Source organism: Oryctolagus cuniculus, chromosome 16, assembly GCF_051225735.1.
Source record: "Oryctolagus cuniculus isolate XC-2025 breed Fujian yellow rabbit chromosome 16, ASM5122573v1, whole genome shotgun sequence".
Taxonomy (NCBI): domain Eukaryota; kingdom Metazoa; phylum Chordata; class Mammalia; order Lagomorpha; family Leporidae; genus Oryctolagus; species Oryctolagus cuniculus.
In genome coordinates, this window is record NC_142882.1 from 39,893,271 (window position 1) to 39,916,950 (window position 23,680).

The 23,680-nt window shown below is 43.8% G+C and overlaps 1 protein-coding gene across 9 annotated transcripts in view; it reads left to right on the forward strand.

Moving 5' to 3' along the window:
• Positions 1 to 4,126: 4,126 nt before the first annotated feature.
• The window catches only part of LOC100356149 (vomeronasal type-2 receptor 116-like), a 34,912-nt gene continuing 15,358 nt past the window's right edge, over positions 4,127 to 23,680 (forward strand). Inside the window, exons 1-2 of one of the 9 annotated variants that reach the window (XM_089315129.1) lie at positions 4,143 to 4,550; positions 19,542 to 19,705. In XM_089315129.1, coding sequence (XP_089171255.1) covers positions 19,545 to 19,705 — 161 coding nt within the window. In that variant the 5' untranslated portion in view covers positions 4,143 to 4,550; positions 19,542 to 19,544. Of the gene's footprint in view, positions 4,551 to 4,587; positions 5,380 to 5,950; positions 6,084 to 19,541; positions 19,706 to 23,680 lie in introns of those variants that run through there. The other 8 variants (XM_089315128.1, XM_089315133.1, XM_089315136.1 and 5 more) reach the window with 8 other exon arrangements.

Below are 23,680 nucleotides of genomic sequence, written 5' to 3' on the forward strand. Positions count from 1 at the left end.
TAATATGCAGGCAGGCATCTTCTTGAATTCTGGGAAACTGCCATGCTCTCAGCTGTCATGGGAGCATAAGTACTGAGCATAGTCAGAGCATTCAAGGCCAACGTCCACAATTCACTTAGTGATAAAGGAGCACAGTAGCTTGGCTTCATGGGTGCAGCTAAGCTTCACTCACTTTCTGTATCATTCTGTTTGGAGCCATGGAAACTAGAGGGCATATGGGATCCAACGGGGTAGAAGAGCATGCATGATGTGTGTGGTGTCCTGGTGTTGTTGGCTATGCAGAGAAAGGAGTGGAAGAGAAGCAGGAAAGCCACAGCCACCAGCACTGTGGGAGTAAGGAGCAGAGGAGGGAGGATGACAGGGGTGACATGCCTGCATTATACCTGGTACTATCCTGGGTATAATGGATACAACACGGATGATGTGAATATAATGCTTACTGTAAAGGCACTTACAGTCCTGGGGAACAGATGACAAGGATGGACACAATTACAAAACAATGTGACAGAAGGTGTAGGCACACAATAGACTCACCTAACTCATTTGTGGATGTCATATCCATGTCAGGCAGAAACAACTGGGTTAATGTAAGATCTCAGAGATTGCAGAGTCCAGAAATGACACTATTGTCTGAAGTGGAAATAGGCAGATAGTAGGCAGAGACTTGGTAAGTGAAACTGGGACAGGAATATGGATCCTAATTGGGAGGTTGTCAAACCTCTGATTAATCTGGACAAGACTGGGATCTCACTTCTATCCTGGTGCCCATGATTTGCAGAAAGGTGTAATCAAGAAGGAGAATCAAATCTGTTAGGAAAAAAGCTGCAAAATCAAGAGGAGGCAGTGTATGAATTTACAGCAAGACCGAATTTATTCAGAGAAAATACATTGGCAGAGGTGGGTGACCAACTGCCAGCTTGGACATTGATGGAACACGTGGCAGAAGGCCTGACTCCCAGGGGCTGGGTTTTTTATATTTTAAGACAGTGATACATGGGGGTGAGGAAGAAGGTAGCTAGCAGAGATGAATTCATGGAACCAGGCGGGGCCCTTGGAAATCTGGAAAACAATGCAGGATGGAGTATGAAGGCAATTGTGAGACCCAATTAAGATTCAAGGGCTAGGAATAAATTCCAATATTTATCCATCTTTTGGGCAGGGAGCAAGAATGGCTGAGGCTTATGTCTTTGTTCCATCAGTATCTCTGGTTTTGGCTGAATGGAGGGACTATGGGAGCTCCCCACATTTCAGACCAGAATCTTTTAACCCTGAAGTTTCCTCTTTCTAATGAAGACTTCAAGCATTTTCTTAGAGTGACTCTTTCCTGCCATCCTTCCATCCTGCCATCCTGCCATCAGATCTCAACAGGCCAACATTAGAGGGCAGATGATGACTTTTTAAATTTAAATACAAGACATCTTATGAGTCTATACTTACCTTATGGGTGTACTGCAAAGTGAGAAAACTGAGACAGAGGTAGAGTCCTTAAGAACAAAAAAAAAGAAAATCCCTTTCATAGTTCAGAAGTGTTAACCACTCCACTACCGCCAACCATCACCTCCTGAGTACATTCTTCCAGAAAACAGCAAACCCTCTAAGACCAGAGGTGAGCAGTTGCCATCTTGACTCTTATAGAAAGGATTTGGGGAGAACAATCCCCACCCCACTGGGGCCCATTGGTCAAAGGATCCAACGGAAGTCTCCAAGGCTGATCACATCACACATTTGCTCACAGGGCTGGCTGGACTCACAGGACAGCCAGTTGTGTTGTGTGTTGTGGCCTTGTGGTTCTGGCTGCAGCTATTGACACACCAGGAACTCACAGTGGGCAGGGAGCAGAGCTAGCCCTGCTTCTGCCTGGCCAGTACTGTAATATGCATGGGCCGAGTTTGCCCTAGGAGTGCCTGCTGAGGCTAAGGGAGACATGAGGCCCTGCAGCCAGAGGAAGTCTGATGCACTGGCCCCAAGGTTGCAGAGTTGCCATAGCAACACCCTTTTCAGAGGGTGACATGGTAGGGACAGCCCAGTGAGGCCAGCTGGTCTCCTGACCCCATGTCTTTCCTTTTATGCTCCTCTGGAATTATGTGAGATTGAATTGAGTACAACCACCTGGGTGGGTGATGCTGAGAGGCCACCAGATGATATTCTGGTTACTGCATGCAGTTTGTGGTTCTCAGTTCCAACAGTCCATGCAACATTGTGTGCTGGCACATGTACTCACCTGTCTGCATGACCTGAGTGAGATTCTCACAGTGGGGGAGTGGGCCAGGGGCTTTGCAAGGCAGACTGGTGAACTAGTGAAGCAGGCTGACTTCTGACCTGGGGCAACGAGAGAAGGGAAAGAGTGGTTTGAAGTCAAGAAACTAAGCGAGGAGATAGCAGATAGTACCTGCCCTCTCCCCCTTCCTCAGGATGGACACCCAACGTTAGCAGTTGACCTCTGAAATATGAAATGGTGATAGCAGTGATGTTGGAAGTTGTGAACAGGTGGCCTAACATGGATAACTTTCCCCTTGTCTTTCCTACAAATGGTTCAGCAAATGTATTTTCTTAGAACAACAACAAAAATCCATGCACTTCGCTTGAAGCTTGACTGAGAGTCCTTGTAAAATAGAACTACTTCTTGATGACTTGAAAGACGCCAAAAGTGTGGCCCCTCATTGGGGATTTGGGTTTCTATCATTAAGGCTGGATTTTTCCATTGGTGGTGCCTATCATTGTCATTACTCTGAATCTCTGGCCATCCCTATGGCATTTAAACTTGTCAGCCATTTCTTCTGCTTCCCAGCTGAAAGGCAACCAAACTTGAATACCATGAGCTAAAAACTGAAATCCATTTGACCTGCAATGGATTTTGATTATTGAATTACTACCAGAACTTGTCTTCATCAAATTCTACTTTATTCTGACTTTATCATACACAGCATGACTTGATTTGTGGGCTTGTATTTGGAGATTAAGTATACTGCCTCAATCCCCTACCATTTAAAAGCCTATCTATAAACCAAGGCTTAAAATGTAGCTCCACTAACATGCTTCTGTGATCTTAGTAAGAAACCCACTTGGCTGGTTTCACTGGGAGGTGTGTGTCATGAAGTACACACACTTTCCCATGATGCACCAGAAAGTCACCACCTCACAGCCATCTTTCTCAGGCCATGCTTAGAGATTCTAGGAGGGAAATGTACTTAGGAAGAGAAGAACATCACTTGAGAACATGGAATTCATCATTCTAAAACAAATACAGTTCTAATAGCTTATGAAAAACTTTATAGGAGCCCTGTATTTCCACATAGATAGCTGTTATCCTCCAATTTGAGTTTAGAAATTTGAGGTGTAGTGAGATCCTTCATAGGATTTGACCCTTCCTTTGGAAATTGACTTGTTGAAGAGATGTGTATTTACCCACAGCACTGGGCCTTCCACCTCGCACAGAACTTTCAGTATTTTCAGCTGCCAGTCTTGGCATCTTCAAAGCAAGCGGAGGTGTTGCTAGTTCTTAGTAAAATCACCATGACTTCTCCATCTTGAGGTTTTGACATTGGGTTTACAGGTGTGAGTCAATGCAGATTGCATTTTCTGTAGCTGTGATAAGGCTGTGAATGTTCAAACCATATTGAAACACAATCCAATGGGCACGATGTGGTGAGAATTGGAAGTAGAGAATGCATATGAATGCACATCCCTGTATCACTTATGGGCATCTCATGTGTAGCTAATTTAGGTTCAGGATGGTTGACTACAGGAAGAATAGTCTTTTATCCTGAGAAATACAAATCTTAAGTCAATGGAAAGAGGGTCAGCATGGTGGTGCAATGAGTAAAGCCACTGCCTGTAATGCTGACACCCATATGTGTGCCAGTTTGAGTCCCAGCTGCTTCACTTCTGATCCAGCTTCCTGCTGATGAGTGCCAGAGAAAAGCAGTGGATGATGGCCCCAGCATTTGGGTCCCTGCCAACTACATGGGAGGCCTGAAGGAAACTTCTGGCTCCTGGAGGCTGTTTTTTTTTTTTTTTTTTTTTTCCCAGTAACTAAGGCGCAGAAACTTGGCTGATTCTCGGGATTAGAGTTGTAACACAGCCACTGTCCTGCAAACTCTTGGGAGAGACAGACACTGAAGAGGCAGTTCTGATTCACTCTGAGAATGGTATAACAATGGTAGCACAGATGCATTGAGAGTACATAAATGTTCTTAACACAGACTTGTGGACTCAGGAAAGGCCTTTCAGAGATGAAAGAGATCAAGAGATTCGGGACCAAATGAGGGCTTCATTTTTAACATTTAAGAAAACTTTATTCAGTTAATGCTTGACAGAACTTTGTTGAATCATAAAGTTCAGTATAGTTGAAGAAGTGCTTAGTAGGCAGGGGGCAAGAACACACAGTGATGGATGAGGCAGAGAAGGTAAACAGAGGCCAGAGCATTTAACTCTTAGTATTAAACAAGAAGGTCGAAGCGAGCAGGTTTCGGGAGGAGCTGGGGTGGAGAGGGCCACATGACCATGCTCAGGGCTTTGACCTGCGACGACCTGTTCCGCTTCAACAACATGTGAGTGGGGCGCGTACTGAGCAGCCGCCTGCTGCTGGCCAGGCGCAGCCCAGGGGCCTCGGTGTTGGAGGCAGGGTGGTCCCGGGGCTGGAATTTGGCAGAGGCCCCTGGGCGCTGCCTACTACTGTGGCGCGGCTGCGGGGCGCCCCCCGCTGGCTGGCTCGTGGGGGGCCCGGGTCGTGAATCAGGCAGCACTGGGGCCGCGGGAATCTGCGGGCTGAGTGCCCGGGCGGCCACCGCTCTGCCCTGCTGCTGTGTCTGTGCAGCCCGGAGCAGCGGCCTTGCCCCCCTTCTCTCCTGTGCAGAAGGATGAGCGGGCATTTGCGGGTGCAGGCGCCGCGGGGTGCGGGGATCGGCCAGGCCCCGTGACTCCCAAGCACTGTTTATTTTGGATTTGTCAGTCAGTTGGGAAAGTTGACTTTATTGTCCTGTATCGCTGTCCTGGCTCCTGGGCCTTGTCTGACCTGCGGGGCAGCATGTCCCGGGTCAAGCGGATTTGGGGATGAGGTAGCCAGGAGCAGCGCAGAGCCAGGGCCCCGAAGGGCGGTGGCGGAGCAGGGAGAGGTGTGGGGTCGATGCGAATGCAGGTGTGGTTCCGAGGACAGAGCAGGGTGACAGGGCTCGGCCCCATGGTCTAGGGGCTTCCACTGGGCCCTTCGAGAGACCCTTCTGAAAGCCCTGACCTCAGCCCAGCCCAGGAGGCTCGAGTTGAGCGCTCCCTGCCCTGCACCTGTTCCGAGTGCTGTTGTGATAACCCATTTAAGTCCCGCTACCCTGAGACGTGCTGTCTGTCATCGTATTCTGTGAATGAGTGAACCCAGGCGTGCAGGTGAGCCAACCCTGAGATGGGAGTGGGTGGAGTCAGCAATGAATCCTGGTAGCCCTGTGTTTTTTTTTTTTTCTTTTAAGAATCACAAATTCAAAATACTGTTTTAAAAAAGATTTATTCGGGGACGGCGCCGTGGCATAGTGGTGGTTCCGGCATCCCATCCCGGCGCCGGTTCGAGTCCCAGCTGCTCCACTTTCGAACCAGCTCTCTGCTCTGGCCTGGGAAAGCAGTGGAAGACGGCCCTAGTGCTTGGGCCCCTGCACCCGTGTGGAGACCCAGAAGAAGCTCCTGGTGTCAGCCTGGCCCAGCTGCAGCCATTGTGGCCATTTGGGGAGGGAACCAGGGGATGGAAGACCTCCCTCTGTCAGCCTCTTCCTCTGTCTGTAACTCTGCCTCTCAAATAAAAAAAATAAACCTTTAAAAAACTCTATTCACTTATTTGAGAGGCAGAGTTAGAGAGAGAGAGAGAGAGAGAGAGAGTGCTCTCTTCCATCTGCCAGGTGCACTAGCAGAGAGCTTGATCAGAATTGAAGCAGCCGGGTTTAAGCGGCCCCACCACAAAATCAAAATGTTGATTGTATTCTTTCGGGTGCACTATTATTAACATTCCTGCTACAGCAGCACTGGTCTACTAGAGCTTACCGGCTGGAACAGTCAACGTGAATCACACACCCAGTGATGAAGGCATCGGATCAAAGGGGCAGGTGGTTCTTAAAGAGTTGGTCCCTGGTCACTGGGGATATTTTGGGACTGCAAATGCTTGGCTGGGAACCGCGGCTTTGGGGGCTAACTTCGTGCCCAGCAGCAGCTCTGTGACTGTGAGCAGAGCAGAGGAGTTGGCCCTGGCAGCAGCCTGGAGGTGGTGGCCTGAAAAGTGCTTGTGTTTGGGAGGGGCAGCCTGGGAGCGAGTGGACAGGGTGCAGCTTGGTGCTGCGGGAAGAGGTGGCAGGGTGTGACATGACATGGGTAGCGTGGAAGGAAACCACAGCAGAGCCCAACATGGGGCTTCCGAGATCATTTGCGTTGTTCAGGTCTCTGTCATAGGCCCGCGGGAGACCCTCACTTCCTCTCTGCTGGCTCCTGTTGCTGCATTGATTAGGGTGTTGTGGTGGGAAACTCTTGAGAGTCTCTGAAATTAGGTGTTCAAGGAAGACTTGAAGCAGTGGATGTAGAACGCTGCAATTCATTTAACAAACACGTACTTTGGGGAAAGTATTTGAGTGCCTACTATGGGCCAGCACTAGAGATGCAGTGAACAAAACAGAAGAACACTGGTGTCTCTATGGAACATGCATTTTAGAAGGGAAACGGTAAATACAACATGTAGAACTTAGTGTTCCGCAGAGGGAAGAAGGGACGCTGGAAGGGAGTGGGCATTGAGCTGTGCACTGGGTGTCCAGGCAAGGCGTCAGTGCAGACAGACCGGAAGGAGTGGGTGAGTCCTGTGCACACGGGGGCAGGGGAGCTGTACGTGCAGCAGTGACCCACGTGGCTGCAGTGGACTGTGGGCATGTGAGGAGACACCCAGGTGGAGGGGTCAGCCAAGCATCTCGGCAGGGAGGTCTCAAGTTTAGGCCTGGACTAGAGAGAGAATTGGGGGATGGGAGGTCGTGACTGCCTAGGTGACTGGGAAGCTGGGCGATGTCCATGATGGAGTGTGGCTCCCTTGGCCATCCAGGATCGCAGTGTGACCCACAGGTGAGGTGGGAAGTGGGGGGCAGAGTGACGAGAGCATTTCAGGTGGCGGCAATGGGGGGCTGTGCCCCCACGCCGCTGCTGCTGAGTGTGCATCGTGTTTACACACTTCTCCTGGGAAAGGGACATTGGGGATGCAAGAGCAGCAAGCACACAAACTGCTTGAGAATCCAGCTGTCTTCCGGACCTTGCCAAATTGTTAAAAACCAAAATTGTTAAAAAAATTTTTTTTGGTGAAGTTATCCATGTTGATATGTAATTGATTTATTGAACTTAATAGCAATTTTTAAATGTATATTTAAAGTGAGAATAAATATACATTCACACATGAGAGTGGGCACACTCACCAGGACAGAGACACAACATGAGAGGCCAGAGGGGAGCCTACAAGAGAGTTGGAGAGTAAGGCCAAGAGCAAGACCAGAAGCTAAAAGAACCACTCCCACAGGCAAAGTTCCCTTTGTGCAGTAGGGATTGATTTCCTCATTGAATTATAAATGATATGGAGTTTGAGTGGTATATAGTGTGTTTGAGAAGTTCTGGGAGTTTCATTTGCCTTCATATGGAATTTTAAGTTCCATATGTTCATTATCGAGTCTTGTCTTTTCTTCCCTGGTCCCAGACACAAGTGCATCATGGGAAAGTAGGTATACTGGATTGATGTGTAAGGGTGGAATTAGGTGCAAATCTAGATAAGAAATTGTGAGGATATCTCCAGTGTATTTATTCCCACCTATCTTCCTGCCTAGCTTCCCTATATCACTGTGATTTGTATTTGTTTGAATGAGAGAGGTGTAACCCTTGCAGAACTGAGTGCCTTTGACAGATACACAAGACTTGAGTCCCATTTTGTCCACTTAATTCTGTTCAGTTTTAATTGAAGACTTTCAGGACAAGAACTATTCAGAAGAAAATTCCCTTTTCTTCCTTGTATTGGCCTTTCCTATCTTGGGGATATCCCTTGAGGAGCTGTAGTTTACAAGAGATTCCTTTTTTTTTTTTTGAAAGTCAGAGTTACAAAGACAGAGACAGAGTGAAATATTCCCTCCAGTGGTACACTCTGCATGTGGCTACAATGGCTGGAGCTGGGCCATTCCAAAGCCAGAAGCCAGTAGCTTCTTCTGGGTCTCCTTCATGAGTGCAGAGGCCCAAGGACTTGGACCATCTTCCATTACTTTTCCAGGTGCATTAGCAGGGAGCTGAATCACAAGTGGAGCTGCTGGCACACAAACCAGAACCCAGGTGGGAATGCCATCTCTACAGGCAGTAGCTTTATCCACTGCACCACACTGCAGGCCCAGTGGGATTGCTTTCCTGGGTTCAACATTGTGTTTATACCTGAGAGCTATGAGTAAAATCAAAAGGCATGATGGGCTTGTGAAAAATGGCCAGCAGCAGCTCAGAGGCCATCAGTTGGCCTCTTCAGACCCTCTGTGTTCTTGTAATTTATTACGCACTGTATGACTTGATTTGGGAAGCTTCTGATCTGAGTGATGATTAGATGCAGCAGTCCAAACACCAGTCGCTAAATTAATACCTTTAATAATATTCACAGAAATTATCCCTCTTTCTCAGCCTCTCTCTCTCTCTCTCTCTCTCACACATACACACACACACACACACACATAGTCACTGGGGGGACAGAATGTGATGGACAAGGAGAAATAATAGAAAAAGAAACAAACTTTCTTTGGTGCTTGGGCAGTTGTTCTGTTCTATCACGTTCTGATTGCTTACCTATCAGCTCACATTGTGTTTTTGGGCACAGTAATTCATTCAGTAAACTTTCACTCACACTTACTTAGTTTCCTGTCTTACTTCACTTACTTTACTTCATAACTAACTCAGAGTGGCGTTTTGGGAAACCTACAAATGTATATAATGTGGTCTTTATCCTTAAGGATCTAGATCAGTGTTCTCAGGTTTTTATAACTCAAGCTCCCTCCAAATTACGGAGCTAATAGAATGCTCTTCCCTAGCTCTGTTTGGGATTTTCAAATGCATTAGAGTGTCTGACAAGAAGCAAGTCAAAGAACTGGCACATCAGATATGCTTTTTAACACAGAAAATGCATACACACACATACACAAACACACACTTACACTGCTGTCTTACATCCTTCTGCCATAACTCAATGAAAATTCCTGGTAGTAAAAAAAAAATGGATGCTTAACATCTTATAATAGAATGAGATAGAAATTATCATGTTGCAATCAATCACACTTGAGCAATAAACATTAGGAGGGGATGTGAGGAAAAGCTACTAAAAGGGAGAACCTTGAGCTGGAGTTTGAATAGTGAGGATAATTTGCCTGGTCATCAATGGAAGTGCTTGGAAAAGGGAGTAGCATCTGTCAAGTTGCAGATTTGGAAAAGAATATGTTACATTTTGGGGACATTAGCAAGAGTCATTTGTAGCCCTGCTTCCTGCCAGTTTCTCTGGCCTTGTGTTTCACAAGAGGCTTTGAGCTGCAATTGTTTGTTTTTATTTTTATTTTACTCTTTAAGATGTACAAGCTTCATGAATTTCATATGCACAGATTGAGGAGCAGTGATACTTCCCACCCTACACTGCCTCCCACCAATGCTTCAACCCTTCATCCTTCCTCTCATAGTCCCACTTTTAACTGTTACAAAGATCTATTTTCTGTTTACTTTACACTCATAAGGTTAACCCTGCACTAAGTAAAGACTTCAACAAATAGTAGGAAGGAAAAAACACCGTTCCTCAACAGTAGCAACAAGGGCTGTAAATGATCATCAACTCTCAAATTGTCCATTTCCTTCCAATACATTACATTTTAGGTACTCTGTTAGTTACTGCAGATCAGGGAAAACATGATATCTGTCCTTTTTGGAAGTGGTTTATTTCACTAAGTATGATGGTTACCAGTTGCATCCATTTTGTTGCAGAAGACAGGATTTATTTTTATTTACATCTGAGTAGTCGTCCATAGTGCATATCTACCATAATCTTTCTCCAGTCAATGGTTGATGGACATCTGGGTTGATTGCATATCTTAGCTATTGTGAATTGAGCTGCCATAAACATGGGTATTCAGATAACTCTTTCATATGCTGATTAATATTGACTCGGCCCTGTCATTTTTTCATAAATATTCATGTTGTTTACTTTGGACTCAGAGATTTTCTGGGAGATTTTCTGCCTTCATATTCTTTCACAATGATGACTATCTTTCTGTGTTTCTGTGTGTAGCACATCCTTAAGCATCTTTTGTAAGGCTAGATGAATGGTGACACATTCTTTCAATTGATGTTTGTTATGAAGGTCTTTATTTCACCTTCATTCATAAATGAGAGCTCTGGATGTTACAGTATTGTGGTTGAAAGTTTTTTTTTCCTCTTAAGATTTGGACTAAGTCTCTCGATTTTCCTAATCTGTAGATTTTCTGATGAGATGCAACTGTTTTAATCCAAGGCTCTCCTTCCTGTCACCCCCTGTCACTCCCCCACCACCACAGGGCTATGCTTTTTCTCTTTAAAATAAACATTTAAAATCATATTATGAAATAAATTTGGGTAATCTAGACAGATTCAATTATTGCTTAAAGCTGAGTACCTTTTGGTAAAAGTCACATCTAACCTCAAAAGATAAAAGGTAGTAAACGTGCATATGTAGCCCAATGGCTGAGGTGGAATCAATCAGGAAGGAAATTGGGCCATCCTACGTGGTGGAGGGAGACAGGGCCCAAGGAGCTGAGTGCCTCTGAGTCTTTGTATCCTCACGAGTGAATTGGAAATACAGTTATCCATTTAGCTGGACTAAGTGAGATACAAAATGTAAATCAGCAACGCAGAGCTGCCATAAACTGCTTTACAGGAGCTTTTCAGAAAATTGCATATCATTTCCTCTTTGTCTTCTATTAACAACACTAATGTCCCTTTATTGGACACCTACCATTGTGCAAAGACATTTATATGCATTGCATTGTTGAACCCCAAATACATAGTTATTATTAATACTATTATCAGGGGGCCTCGCTGTGGCACAGCGGGTTGATGCCCTGGCCTGAAGCGCCGGAATCCCATATGGGTGCCGGTTCTAGTCCTGGCCGCTCCTCTTCCGATCCAGCTCTCTGCTGTGGCCTAGGAAAGCAGTAGAAGATGGCCCAGTCCTTGGGCCCCTGCAGCCATGTGGGAGACCTAAAAGAAGCTCCTGGCTCCTGGTTTCAGATCAGCGCAGTTCCGGTTGTTGCAGCCATCTGGGGAGTGAACCAGTGGATGGAAGACCTCTCTCTCTCTCTCTCTCTCTTTTTCTCTCTCTCTGCCTCTCCTCTCTCTGTGTAACTCTGACTTTCAAAAACATAAATAAATCTTAAAAAAATAAAAAAAGCTATTATCAGAAGAGTATGCATGCTATTGAGGATTTAACCCAGGTATATCTAATAATAGTGTCTTTTTTTTTTTGACACGCAGATTTAGACAGTGAGAGAGAGGGACAGAGAGAAAGGTCTTCCTTCCATTGGTTCACCCCCTCAAATGGCTGCTACGACTGGTGAGTTGCGACCGGCAAACTGTGCCTATCCGAAGCCAGGAGCCAGGTGCTTCCTCCTGGTCTCCCATGGGGTGCAGGGCCCAAGCACTTGGGCCATCCTCCACTGCCTTCCCGGGCCACAGCAGAGAGCTGAACTGGAAGAGGAGCAACCAGGACAGAATCCAGAGCCCCAACTGGGACTAGACCCAGGGATGCCGGCACCGCAGCCAGAGGATTAGCCAAGTGAGCCACAGGGCAGGCCCATAGTATTGATACTTTTGAAGGTTACTAGTTTCTGTAGGTTGTTCCTCATATAGGGGTGATTTGATTTTTTTTGATTATATGCAGGTTATGTCCCTTAAACAGCAATATCACAGAGGGGCCAGCGGTGTGGTATAGTGCCTAAAGCTCCCAGCTGCAGTGCGGCATCCCATAGGGTCACCAGTTCGAGTCCTGGCTCTTCCACATCCTACCATCTCTCTGCTATGGCTTGGGAAAGCAGTGGAAGATGGTTGGGAAAGCAGTGGAAGATGGTCCAAGTCCTTGGGCCCCACACCCATGTTGGAGACCTGGAAGAAGCTCCTGGCTCCTGACTTTGGAACAGCACAACTCTGCCCATTTCGGACATCTGGGGAGTGAACCATCGCATGGAAGAACTCTCCCTTTCTCAGTCTCTCTGCCTCTCCTTCTTTCTCTGTGTAACTCTGACTTTCCTTTTTTTTTTTTTTTAACAGGCAGAATGGCCAGTGAGAGAGAGAGACAGAGAGAAAGGTCTTCCTTTGCTGTTGGTTCACCCTCCAATGGCCGCTGCGGCCGGCACACTGCGCTGATCCGAAGCCAGGAGCCAGGTGCTTCTCCTGGTCTCCCATGGGGTGCAGGGCCCAAGCACCTGAGCCATCCTCCACTGCACTCCCTGGCCACAGCAGAGAGCTGGCCTGGAAGAGGGGCAACCGGGAAAGAATCCAGCGCCCTGATCGGGACTAGAACCCGGTGTGCCAGTGCCGCTAGGTTCAGGATTAAGCTATTGAGCCACGGCACCGGCTGCTAACTCTGACTTTCAGGTAAAGAAATAAATCTTAAAAAAAAAAAAAAAGAAATATCACTGAAAAGATTTTTTGTTTTCTGTTTATCCTTCCAACTGCAGCATCAAGTTGATTTATCTCACTATTGATGTTGTACTTTTTGATAACTTGATGTCTGACAGGCGTCTCCATTATCAAATTGTAACCTGTTGTAATTAATAAGCGTTTTGTGGAGAACATTTTGTATTTTGTATAAACATCCCTCATCAAACTTTATTTTTATTTTTATGAACTCATGCTTTCCTATTTTATTTATCACACTATATTACCATATATTCATAATTTATTGGCCAGTGAGAGTCCTTTCAAGGATACTTTGTATCCTATGTTCTCCTTGCTTTTTGAAGACTTCTTTGCTTTCCAGTATGTGTATGAGGATCATCTAGTATTTTCTCTGCCATAATCCTGCAGTCAACAATTTCTCCAAGGTTCATTGGTTCTTTTAGTGCAGAGTGATACTTTGGAAGTAACCAGATGCTAGAAGTACACATTGCGACTGACTCTTGGAGCTCCCTGGTCTTCCTTAGAACTGAAAAAATGCTCCTGTATATGTGTGCATGTACATATTTCTGTACACATTCAGGTAGCTTCAAAGGTTGTAGCAAGATGAATAAACAAAAATTTAATTTTGGTACAAAAATTTTGTCCATGCTTACAAGAGATCTTTATAACAATTCAAGACAATATGTACTATTGTAATATTGTAAAAGACAATATTTAGTATTGTAAAATTCATATTGAAAAATATGAATTGATTTCAAAAACATTTTGCACCAAAGTAAACTTATCATTTAATTCTAGTTTCCATGAATTTTGTAAAAAGTTGGATTTATAATTTTTAATTAAAAAGAAGAGCAATAGAATTGAGAGAGAGGGAGGGGGAGTGAGGGAAGGAGTAAGGGAGGAAGAGAGGGAGGGAGAGAGAGAGAGACAAAGGGGGAGAGAGAGAGGGAGACAGACAGAGAGAGGGAGAGAAAGAAAGAGAGAGAGATTCTATCTGCTGGTTCAGGTCCCAAATGCCTACAGTAGACAGGGCTTGTCCAAGGCAAAACCAGGAGCTTAGAAATCAGTTTAGATGTCATATGTGGGTGGCAGGGTCTCAAGTACTAGAGCCATCATCTGCTACTTCCCAGGGTGAATATTACCAGAAAGCCAAAATCAGAAGCAGAGCCAGGACTTGAACCCAGGCACTCTGATACAAGATGATGTGTCTTCATATATTTATTGAGATTACATTGAGATTTATATATCTGTACCTGTATTGGAGATCATGGCTTCATACTCTTTTTGCCAATCCCAATAATACCATGGTTTCCCTCCCAGTCCATATTTTAACTCCTTCTTCTAAATGTGAGAAACCTGTTGCAATTACGCTTACTATATTCCCTTCTTTGCCAAGGCCCTCTCTATGTAACTAATCTTCTGTTGTTACCACTGGCCTCAACCCTTCCTGAGTGCCTCTTTAAGCTTTCCCATGACTCCTCACACTGAGATTTCTCACATGTATGTACTGCACACCCTCACATGACTCTGACATGCTCCCTCACACTGTTTTACCTCTGCGTGGCTTCCACTTCCAGTGTGGTCTCTGATACTCTCTTCCAAGCTCCCTTCTGCTTCCTCCAACTGCAGTTGAGGTGGATTTTTGCTTTTCTCTTCTGTACTTCAATGCTTTAGGATTGAGGTTTAGGAATAGAATAACAAGAGCTACTCTTTTTTCCTTGCCTTAGCTGAACTTAGTTGTGAGGAGTAAGGGGAGTGTGGAATCCAGCGACTACTGATATCTTGAGGCCAGACCTCCTAATGGCTACTCCTTTTATTCCCTACAGCTTTTCTGTGTCGGTGAAATCAAGTGAGAAAGTAGAACATGTATTCAGGAAGCGCATAGCCATCTATATGTTATCAATAGTAGGGACTAGGGTGCATGAGGAAGTCTTCAAAAATTCCATTAAAAAAACTAGGTACTGATTTTTAAAAATTGTACCAAAATTAGCTTACTTTTTAATTCCATTTGTCCTGTGAACTTTTAAAAATTTCTTTGGCTATAGTTTGCCCTGTGTGAGGTCTAGATCACTCTAGGCATACAGGAGACATTCATGTATCTGAGATTGCATCATATGTTGTTTAGGCTTAGAGGATTTGAATATGGAAAATTAGGTGTTGTCAGTTGGACGTAGCCTGGATACTACACAATATTATACTGTAGACATAGCCTGAATACTACACAGTAGTATACACTACTACACCATAATTTTTTTTTACCTGATTTTCAGTTGACAGACATCTGGGTGGATTCCTTATCTTAGCTATTCTGAATTGAGCTGCAATATACATGGGAGTACAGTTAACTCTTTATATGCTTCTCAATTTGATATGATCTCGTTATCAGTTTTGGCTTTGATATCCTGTGCCTCTGGGGGCTTTTCCAAGAACTCTTTGGAATGATAATTCTTACAGGGTTTCCCCAGTGTTCTCTAATAATTCAATGGTATCAGGATGTAGATTTAGGTCTTTAATCCATTTGAGTAGATTTTTGTGTAAGGTGTAAGGTAGAGTGTCGCTCCCCGTCTTCGTGGGGGAACGACACAGGACCCTGCGCTGTTCTTTCGTCTGCTCGGCCCTCCCCGGGTTTGCTGCTGGTTCTTCCCGGGTTGGCTACTATCCCTTCCACCTCCGTGGAAGGGCAGTTCCCCCTGGCCGCATTCCCCACTTCCGCAGGGGAGCGGCACACCGCCAGCCGGCTTTTCTCGGGGGCTGCACAGGTGTTCCCTCAGCTAGATGTTCCCCATAGATGTTACTGGTGCATGCCGTCTCTCTCCTCCTTTATAGTCCTCTTCCGCCAATCCCAACTCGGCGGCCCACACGCCGAGTACGCTGCTCTCCTCCAATCAGGAGCAAGTCCTACAGTTTATCAGTTGAACTGGAGGCAGCTGTGCGGAAGCTGTTTACTTCTCTCCCAACGCCACATTGTGGGAGAGCAGATGCATAGAATAAGTCTTAATTCGAGTAACTGAGTCCAGTCCGGATTGCTCCCCACATAGAGGGCCTTGCTGCATACTTTTGCATGTGGAAATCCAGTTTTCCCAGCACCATTTGTTGAAGAGATTGTCATTGCACCAAGGATTGATTTTAGCTCCTTGGTCAAAGATACCTTGATTGTAGATGTATGGATTGAGTTCTGGCATTTCTATCCTGTTCTATTGACCTATCCATCTGTTTTTGTACCAGTACCAGGCTTTTTTGATTATAACTGCCCTCTAGTATATTTTGAAGTCTGGAATTGTGATGTCTCCAGCTTTATTTTTGTTGTATAATTTTGCTTTAGCTATGAAGGGTCTCCTGTGTACGCATATGAACTTCAGCATCCTTTTTTCTGTATCTGAAAAGAATGTCCTTGGTATTTTGATTGGTATCTCATTGAATCTGTAAATTTCTTTCAGTAGGATGGACATTTTGATGATATTGATTCTTCCAATCCATTAACATGGAGGTTTCTTCCATTTTTGAGTCTTCTCCTATTTTTTTGTAATGTTTTGTAATTCTCATCATAGCGACTTTTGACAACCTTGGTTAAATTTATTACAGGTATTTGATTTTTTTGTAACTATTGTGAATGGCATTTATCTTAGAAGTTCTTTCTCAGCTGTGGCATTGTCTGTGTATACATTGATGTTTCTGTGTTGGTTTTATATCCTGCCATTTTACCAAATTCTTTTATGAGTTCCAATAGTCTTTAAATGGGACCTTTTCGATCATATATATATATATATATATATAATCAAGTCATCTGCACATAGGGATAGTTTGACTTCCTCCATCCCAATTCATATCCCTTCTTTATCTTTTTTAACAGTTCTTGTGTTACAGTTTATTTTGTCTGATATTAGGATGGCTACCCCAGTTCTTTTTCTGGTTTCTGTTATCATGGAATATCCTTTTCCATCCTTTCACTTTCAGAGTGTGCCTTTGTTGGTAAGATGTGTTTCTTGCAGGCAGCAAATAGATATTTTTTTTTTAATCCATCCAGTAAGTCTGTACGTTTTAACTGGAGAGTTGAGGCCATTTGTATTCAAGGTTACGATTGATAAGTAAGGACTCGATTCTGTCATTTTCCCATTAATATTCCTATTGTTTATTTGGATTTCCTTTGTGCTTTTACTAGGAGATTTTCTGCCTTCACATTCTTTCTTAGTGATGACCATGTTTCTGTGTGTCTGTGTGAAGCACAACCTTAAGTGTCTTTTGTAAGGCTGGATGAGTGGTGACAGGTTCTTTCAATTTCTGTTTGTTTTGGAAGGTCTTTATTTTGCTTTCATTCATAAATGAGAAGTTTGTCTGGCACAGTATTCTGGGTTGATAGTTTCTTTCTCTTAAGTCCTGAAATATGTCTGGCCATTCTCTCCTAGCTTGTGGGTTTCTGATGAGAAGTCAGCTGTGAGTCTAACTGGAGATCCTCTGAAATTAACCTGGCATGTCTCTTATACACATTTTAGAATCTTTTCTTTATGTTTTACTGTGGGGAGTTTGATTATAGTGTGTTGTCCTGAAGATCTCTTCTGGTCATGTCTATTAGGAGTTCTATGTGCTTCCTGTACTTAGATTCCCTCTCTTCTTCCAAATTAGGAAAGTTTCCTATAAGTATTTCAGAAAAAAAAAAAAAACCTTCCAATCCACTCTCTCTATTTTTTTTTTTTTTGACAGGCAGAGTTAGGCAGTGAGAGAGAGAGAGAGCGAGCGAGACAGAGAGAAAGGTCTTCCTTCCGTTGGTTCACCCCCCAAATGGCCACTACGGCTGGTGCGCTGTGCCAATCCGAAGCCAGGAGCCAGGTGCCTCCTCCTGGTCTACATGCAGGTGCAGGGCCCAAGGACCTGGGTCATCCTCCACTGCACTCCATGGCCACAGCAGAGAGCTGGACTGGAAGATGAGCAAGCGGGACAGAATCCGGCACCCCGACCATAACTAGAACCCGGGGTGCCAGAGTCTCAGGCAGAGGATTATCCAAGTGAGCTGTGGCCCCAGCCCCATTCTCTGTTTCCATGCGTTCAGGAACACCAAAGACATTGTGAGCAAATGTGTGATGTGGTCTGCCTCTGAGGCTTCCATTGGATCCTTTGACAAATGGGCCCCAAATGGGGTGAGGATTGTTCTCCCCAAATGCTTTCTACAAGAGTCAAGATGGTGACTGCTCACCTCTGGTCCTAGACCATTTGGAAGCATGTACTCAGGAGGTGGGTGGTTGGCTGTAGTGCGGTATGTAACACTTCGGAACTGCCTTTCAATTGCATAACTGATTTTTAAAAAGAACTGCCAATGTGAATATTTTTTCAGCAAATAGTGTTTTGTCATTTTGCTTTAAATATTTTTCAAAAATTAATATATATTATATACTGTTATAGTTTTTAAGAATTTTGTGGCTATTTTGAGATTTGCTTATGTGAGTGAAATTGAATAACTTCATTTGTGAAACTGATTTGTGAACTAGTCCACAATGTGGACTGATGTGCACAGATATCAGATGATTCTTCTATAACCAAAATGTATATAAAGTTATCAATTTCAAATTGAAAGGATACATATAAGGAGATCCTTTTGAGATGTTTTATATGAAAATCAAGAGAAAACAGATATGACAATAGGAAATAAGTGATTGGAAAATTATATGTTTCCTTTCAGTTGTTCAAATGAAACTATAGATTGACAGCTTGGTGGTGACAGCATGCTCAGTGGAGAGAGACTCACTCTGACAGGCCAGGGAATTCACTGTGTAGATTGACAGGTGTGAGAGGATTAGCCAAGTGAGCCGTGGCACCAGCCCTATTCTCTGTTTCCATGCCTTCAGGAACACCAAAGACCTTGTGAGCAAATGTGTGATGTGGTCAGACTCTGAGGCTTCCATTGGATCCTTTGACCAATGGGCTCCAGTGGGGTGGGGATTGTTCTCCCCAAATGCTTTCTACAGGAGTCAAGATGGTGACTGCTCACCTCTGGTCCTAGACGGTTTGGAAGTATGTACTCAGGAGGTGGGTGGTTGGCTGTAGTGGGGTATGTAGCAGGGTACCTATCCAGCCCTCTCTGGAATGTAGTCTACTTATTTATGAATAATGAGGCATGATTTTCCCATAGAATACGACTGTCCTGGGACTGATAATAGACAGCAATGAAAAACTTTGCTTTGCACATCGGGTCATCTATGAATAATGCTGGCCTTTCATCTGCTTGATAAAGCATCTTGTGGAATGGCAGCATTGCATGTTTTGTTTTATTCAATACCAATTCTTTCTAACCGTGCCAACTTCCTCAAACCTGTGTGCTGACACAACAATTCTTGTCCCTGTGTAAACAGTGCAAGAAAGGTGCTATCCTAGGATACTGTGGTCCCCACGAGCTTGTTAGATCATGATGAAATACTCAACGCCAGAGGGGCTGAGAGTTACAAACATGTTTTCCAAAGTGTTTCTCCCCTAATGGAGGATGACAGGTGCAGCGCCTCAGGCAGGTTTGTCTGGAGTCCTGGATATGATGAAAGGGAAGCAATAAAGACACCAAGCCAGAGCAGCTCAGATCACAGGGGCACTAAAAGCAAGGTCTCAGCCCTGCATATTCTATAGAAATGTCTCCCTTCTCCTTCTAGCTGTGCTCTTGCCTAGCTCACCAGCCTGGCACACATTTTGCACAGGTTGAGGATATCAGGAGTTCTGAGAATCACCTGGTCCCTATGCAGAGATGAATTCTGCCTGCTAAGTGATGAACTTTTATATCTGATCCAGGCCCATGCTCTTCTCTTCTGAGTGGAGACTCAGAGCTTTGGGTCTAGATAGAGGGAGACACTGAAATGTTGCTGTCTCTGATTTTCCTCCACCTACTCCTGTACGCTTTCCACACTTCACAGGACATGACTGACAGCCACTGCCGTACTTACTTGTGGCCCAGTGTCCACAGAGATGGCGACTTTATGCTGGGTGTGTTTTTCCCTCTTTACTATATGGAAATGGAAAGAGACATGATCCGGTTATCTTTTTTACTCAAGCCTGAGGATAAAGTGGGTGCATCTTGGTAAGTTCAAGGGAGTGTGTATGTGGTATATGTGTAAACTGCATGTGAGAGTGTGCTTGTGCCTGTGTATTTTCAAAACCTCTTGAGAATTCTGAGAAGTGTGTACAGAATGCAGACAAGCAGAAGGATGAAGCTGAAATACTCTATGTTCTTTCATCACCCAAAACCATCCATTTTCACTTGCTCCTTCAGCTATAGAAGAGAGAAGCTTTGTGTTTGTCCTGACTTTGTTGCCCAAATGTGGGGTTCCTGGAATGAGTGAGACTGCTGGGTTCACAGACCTCCTACTGCCAGCCCCCAGTGATAGGCTCATAGAAGTACTGAAACAGAGAATGTTGCCTGAGTTCCAGTTTGGAATAAGGAGCTCACTCTCTTGTCACTTTTGATGGGACAGGAGTTTCTTCGGGGTCTTCCAGAAGGTGCAGGGGCCCAAGGACTTGTGCCATCCTCTACTGCTTTCCCAGGCCTGAGCAGAGAGCTGGATCAGAAATAGAACCCATATGGGATGCCATCACTGCAGGCTGTGGCTTTACCCACTATGCCACAGTGCCGGCTCTCTGATTCATAATTTACTGTTACCAAATTGAAGGCATTTGAACTGCTGATCCTGTAAATGAAAAAAAATCAAGGGAAATCATCTTCCACTAAGTTGTTAATGGTTTACTTTTGGATTCTGATGGCTTAATTCTCTGGGAAAAAAATCATGAAGCTGTTTTTATTCTGGGTTTTCCACACCTGTGTGGCCTATATTTCTAGTAATTGAGTTACTCCATTGATGCTTAATGAGTGAGTTAGCAGCAGTGAACCTGTCTCTGCATGTTGATCACAAGGGTGGAGTATTTTCCTGGAGTGCTCAATGTGTCCACCTGCTGACATGTTCCGGAGATCATGTTGTAGCATACCATTTGTTTAAATGCTATGAGTCTTTCCTTGTCAGTTCTGTATGGAATTTTGAACTTGTCACTAGCGGCTTGCCTTGTCCTGGAGGGAACTGATTGTGGGAATGCTGCTTTTGGGGGAAGAATTGCAACCTGACAGTCTCTCCTAATCTGTGGCTTCATGTTATCTGTCCCTTGTTGCTATTTCATTTTGAGTCCTCTTCTCTATTTCTCGTTTGTCAACCAATATGTTAAATAGAGCATTTTATTGAAAACACATCATGCCTGTGAATTTTCTGGATATGTGGCAGCTACTGATTGTTTGCAGTCTGTCAGAGTTATGGAGATAGGATGTGATTATCTGAAGGTCAAGGGATCTCTAATCTCAGGTATTCTATGTGGGGAAAATCAGTGTCTGCCTTGGATAAGCACTGGATGATTGCCTTACTGTCTGTCACAAATTTCGTATTAGGTCACCCTCATTTTGTGTAGAAATGAGCCTATCAGCCTGTGCTTATCACATTCTAGAATCTTCTAAGCCTCTAACAGGGTGTGTGATCAGACTCAATTCTCCCTCTTCCATATGTAAGAGTATGCTATGGATATGTTTTCCTATAACTGATGAGCATCATGTTATTCTTTCTATACCAACCAGGTTTCATTTTATGTGCATAATCCATATTTGAATTCCCAGTGTCAAGTATCTGGGATATCACTTATGTTTCTGTGGCTGTAAGTGATATACTAATGAATATTTTTATTTATTAAAGTTTGCATTTTCTAGTTGAGATAACTTGGGAGAATTCTTGGATCACGAGTTATGCTCTTTCATTAAGCTTTCTGTAGTTGTTATTTGACAATAACACAGATTTCTGTTTCTCCACCTAGAATCCCCATACTGCATTGCAATGTCTCCCTATTCTTCTGTTTCTCCTTCCAGCCATGGATAACACTAATCTACCTGAATTTCTGTGGATCTGCATATTACAGACACATCATATAAACTGAAGTAAACTGATTCATGTTCTCTTTGATCTTTTAAAACTAGGTTTTTAAAACAGATTTGTTTTCAGGCCGGCGCTGCAGCTCAATAGGTTAATCCTCCACCTAGGGGTGCCGGCACACCAGGTTCTAGTCCCAGTCAGGGCGCCGGATTCTGTCCCGGTTGCCCCTCTTCCAGGCCAGCTCTCTGCTGTGGCCTGGGAGTGCAGTGGAGGATGTGCTTGGGCCCTGCACCCCATGGGAGACCAGGGTAAGCACCTGGCTCCTATCATCGGATCAGCGCGGTGCGCCGGCCGCAGCGTGCCAGCCGTGGCGGCCATTGGAGGGTGAACCAACGGCAAAGGAAGACCTTTCTCTCTGTCTCTCTCTCTCTCACTGTCCACTCTGCCTGTCAAAAAAAAAAGAAAAAAAAAAGATTTGTTTTCTTATCTTTTTTATTTGAAATGCAGAGTAAAAGATAAAGAGAGTGATGAGAGACAGGGAAAGAGAGAGAGGGAGAGAAAGAGACAGAAGACAGAGAGCATGAGAGATTATCTCTCATCCACTGGTCATTTCCCAAGTGGCCATGGCTGTGCCAGTCCAAAGCCAGGACCTAAAATTCCATCCTTGTCTCTCACATGGGTGGCTGACGCATGCTTACCTGTGCCATCTTCACTGCTTTCCCAGCTGTACTAGTAGAAAGCTGGGCCTGAAGTGGGGCAGCCAGGAATCAACAGACACTCTGACATCGGATGCTGGTGTCATAGGCAAAGGTTCAACCCATTTTGCCACAATGCTGGCCCTGTGACTGAATTTCATTTACGGCAAAATATTTTCACATTTTATTCATGTTGTAGCTCATTTAAATGCATAGTGTATTTTCTGATGATATCTTAAAATCTAGTTTTAATTTTTGGTATCAACCTCTTTCTGGTTGTTCCTAATAGGATAATAGTGTATGAGGATATGCTCTTCAATGTTTCATATATTATTTGTCCCATTGGTGTTATCTGTATTTTAAACAACCAGGAAAAACGGAGAGTTGAGTGATCATAGATAATCTTTTTTAATAGATATTTTTAGATATCAGAGATTGGGCCCCGGAATCAATATTTACCAGGAGTTTTTTTTAAAAAGTGCCTAAGCTTTTAAAATGTTTGTAGACATGAACTATTGTACACTTTAATGTGATAAAAAGCAATCTTTCAACACATGCAGACACAGAAACTGACATCATATCAAATTTTATTCCCAAACATGTTGAATGATTGAACCTATATTTGTAAATACAACCAAAATAAAATAGAATCAGAATCAATTAAAAAAGAAATCAAAATGTATTGGTCACTTTTAGATTGCCTCCTTTGCTATGAAGAAGTTTCTGAGTTTGATGCAGTCCTATTTGTCCAGTTTTTTGGTTGCATGTACTCTTATGTATTATCCTAGAAATCATTGCCATTACCAATGTCTTTAACTATTTTCCCTATGATTTTCTCTAGCAATTTCAGTGTTTTGGGTCTTACATTTAGCTCTCATACATCTTACTTGATTTTAGTATATGGTGACAGGTAGAATCTAACTTCATCCTTTCTTACATGTGTACATACTTTAGCCAGCACCACTTATTGAAAAGAATATCCTTTCTCCAGTGTATCTTCTGAGTTCCTTTGTCAAAAGTCAGTTTTCTGTATGTGTGTGGATTAATTTCTGGATTTTCTTTTTTTATTTTAATCTTATATTAAGGACTACAAACTTCATGTCACCTGCAAACATGGGTATTTCCACTTCCTCCTTTCTAGTTCAAATATCCTTCATTGGTTTCTCTCTCCAATTAATCTTGCTAGTGCTTCTAGTCCTATATTGAGTAGATGGTTCAAAGTATGCATTCTTATCAGCTTCTCTATGTGAGAGTAAAGGATTTAAACTTTTCCACTTTCACTACAATATTTGCTGATAGTTTTTCTTGTCTAGTCTTTGTAATTTTGAGATGTGTTTCTTCAATACCAAACTTGTTTACAGATTTTATCATGCAGAGAGGTTGAATTTTATAAAACCTTTTTTGCATCTATTAGATGATCATATAATTTTCATTCTCTATTCTAGTGATTTTTATTAA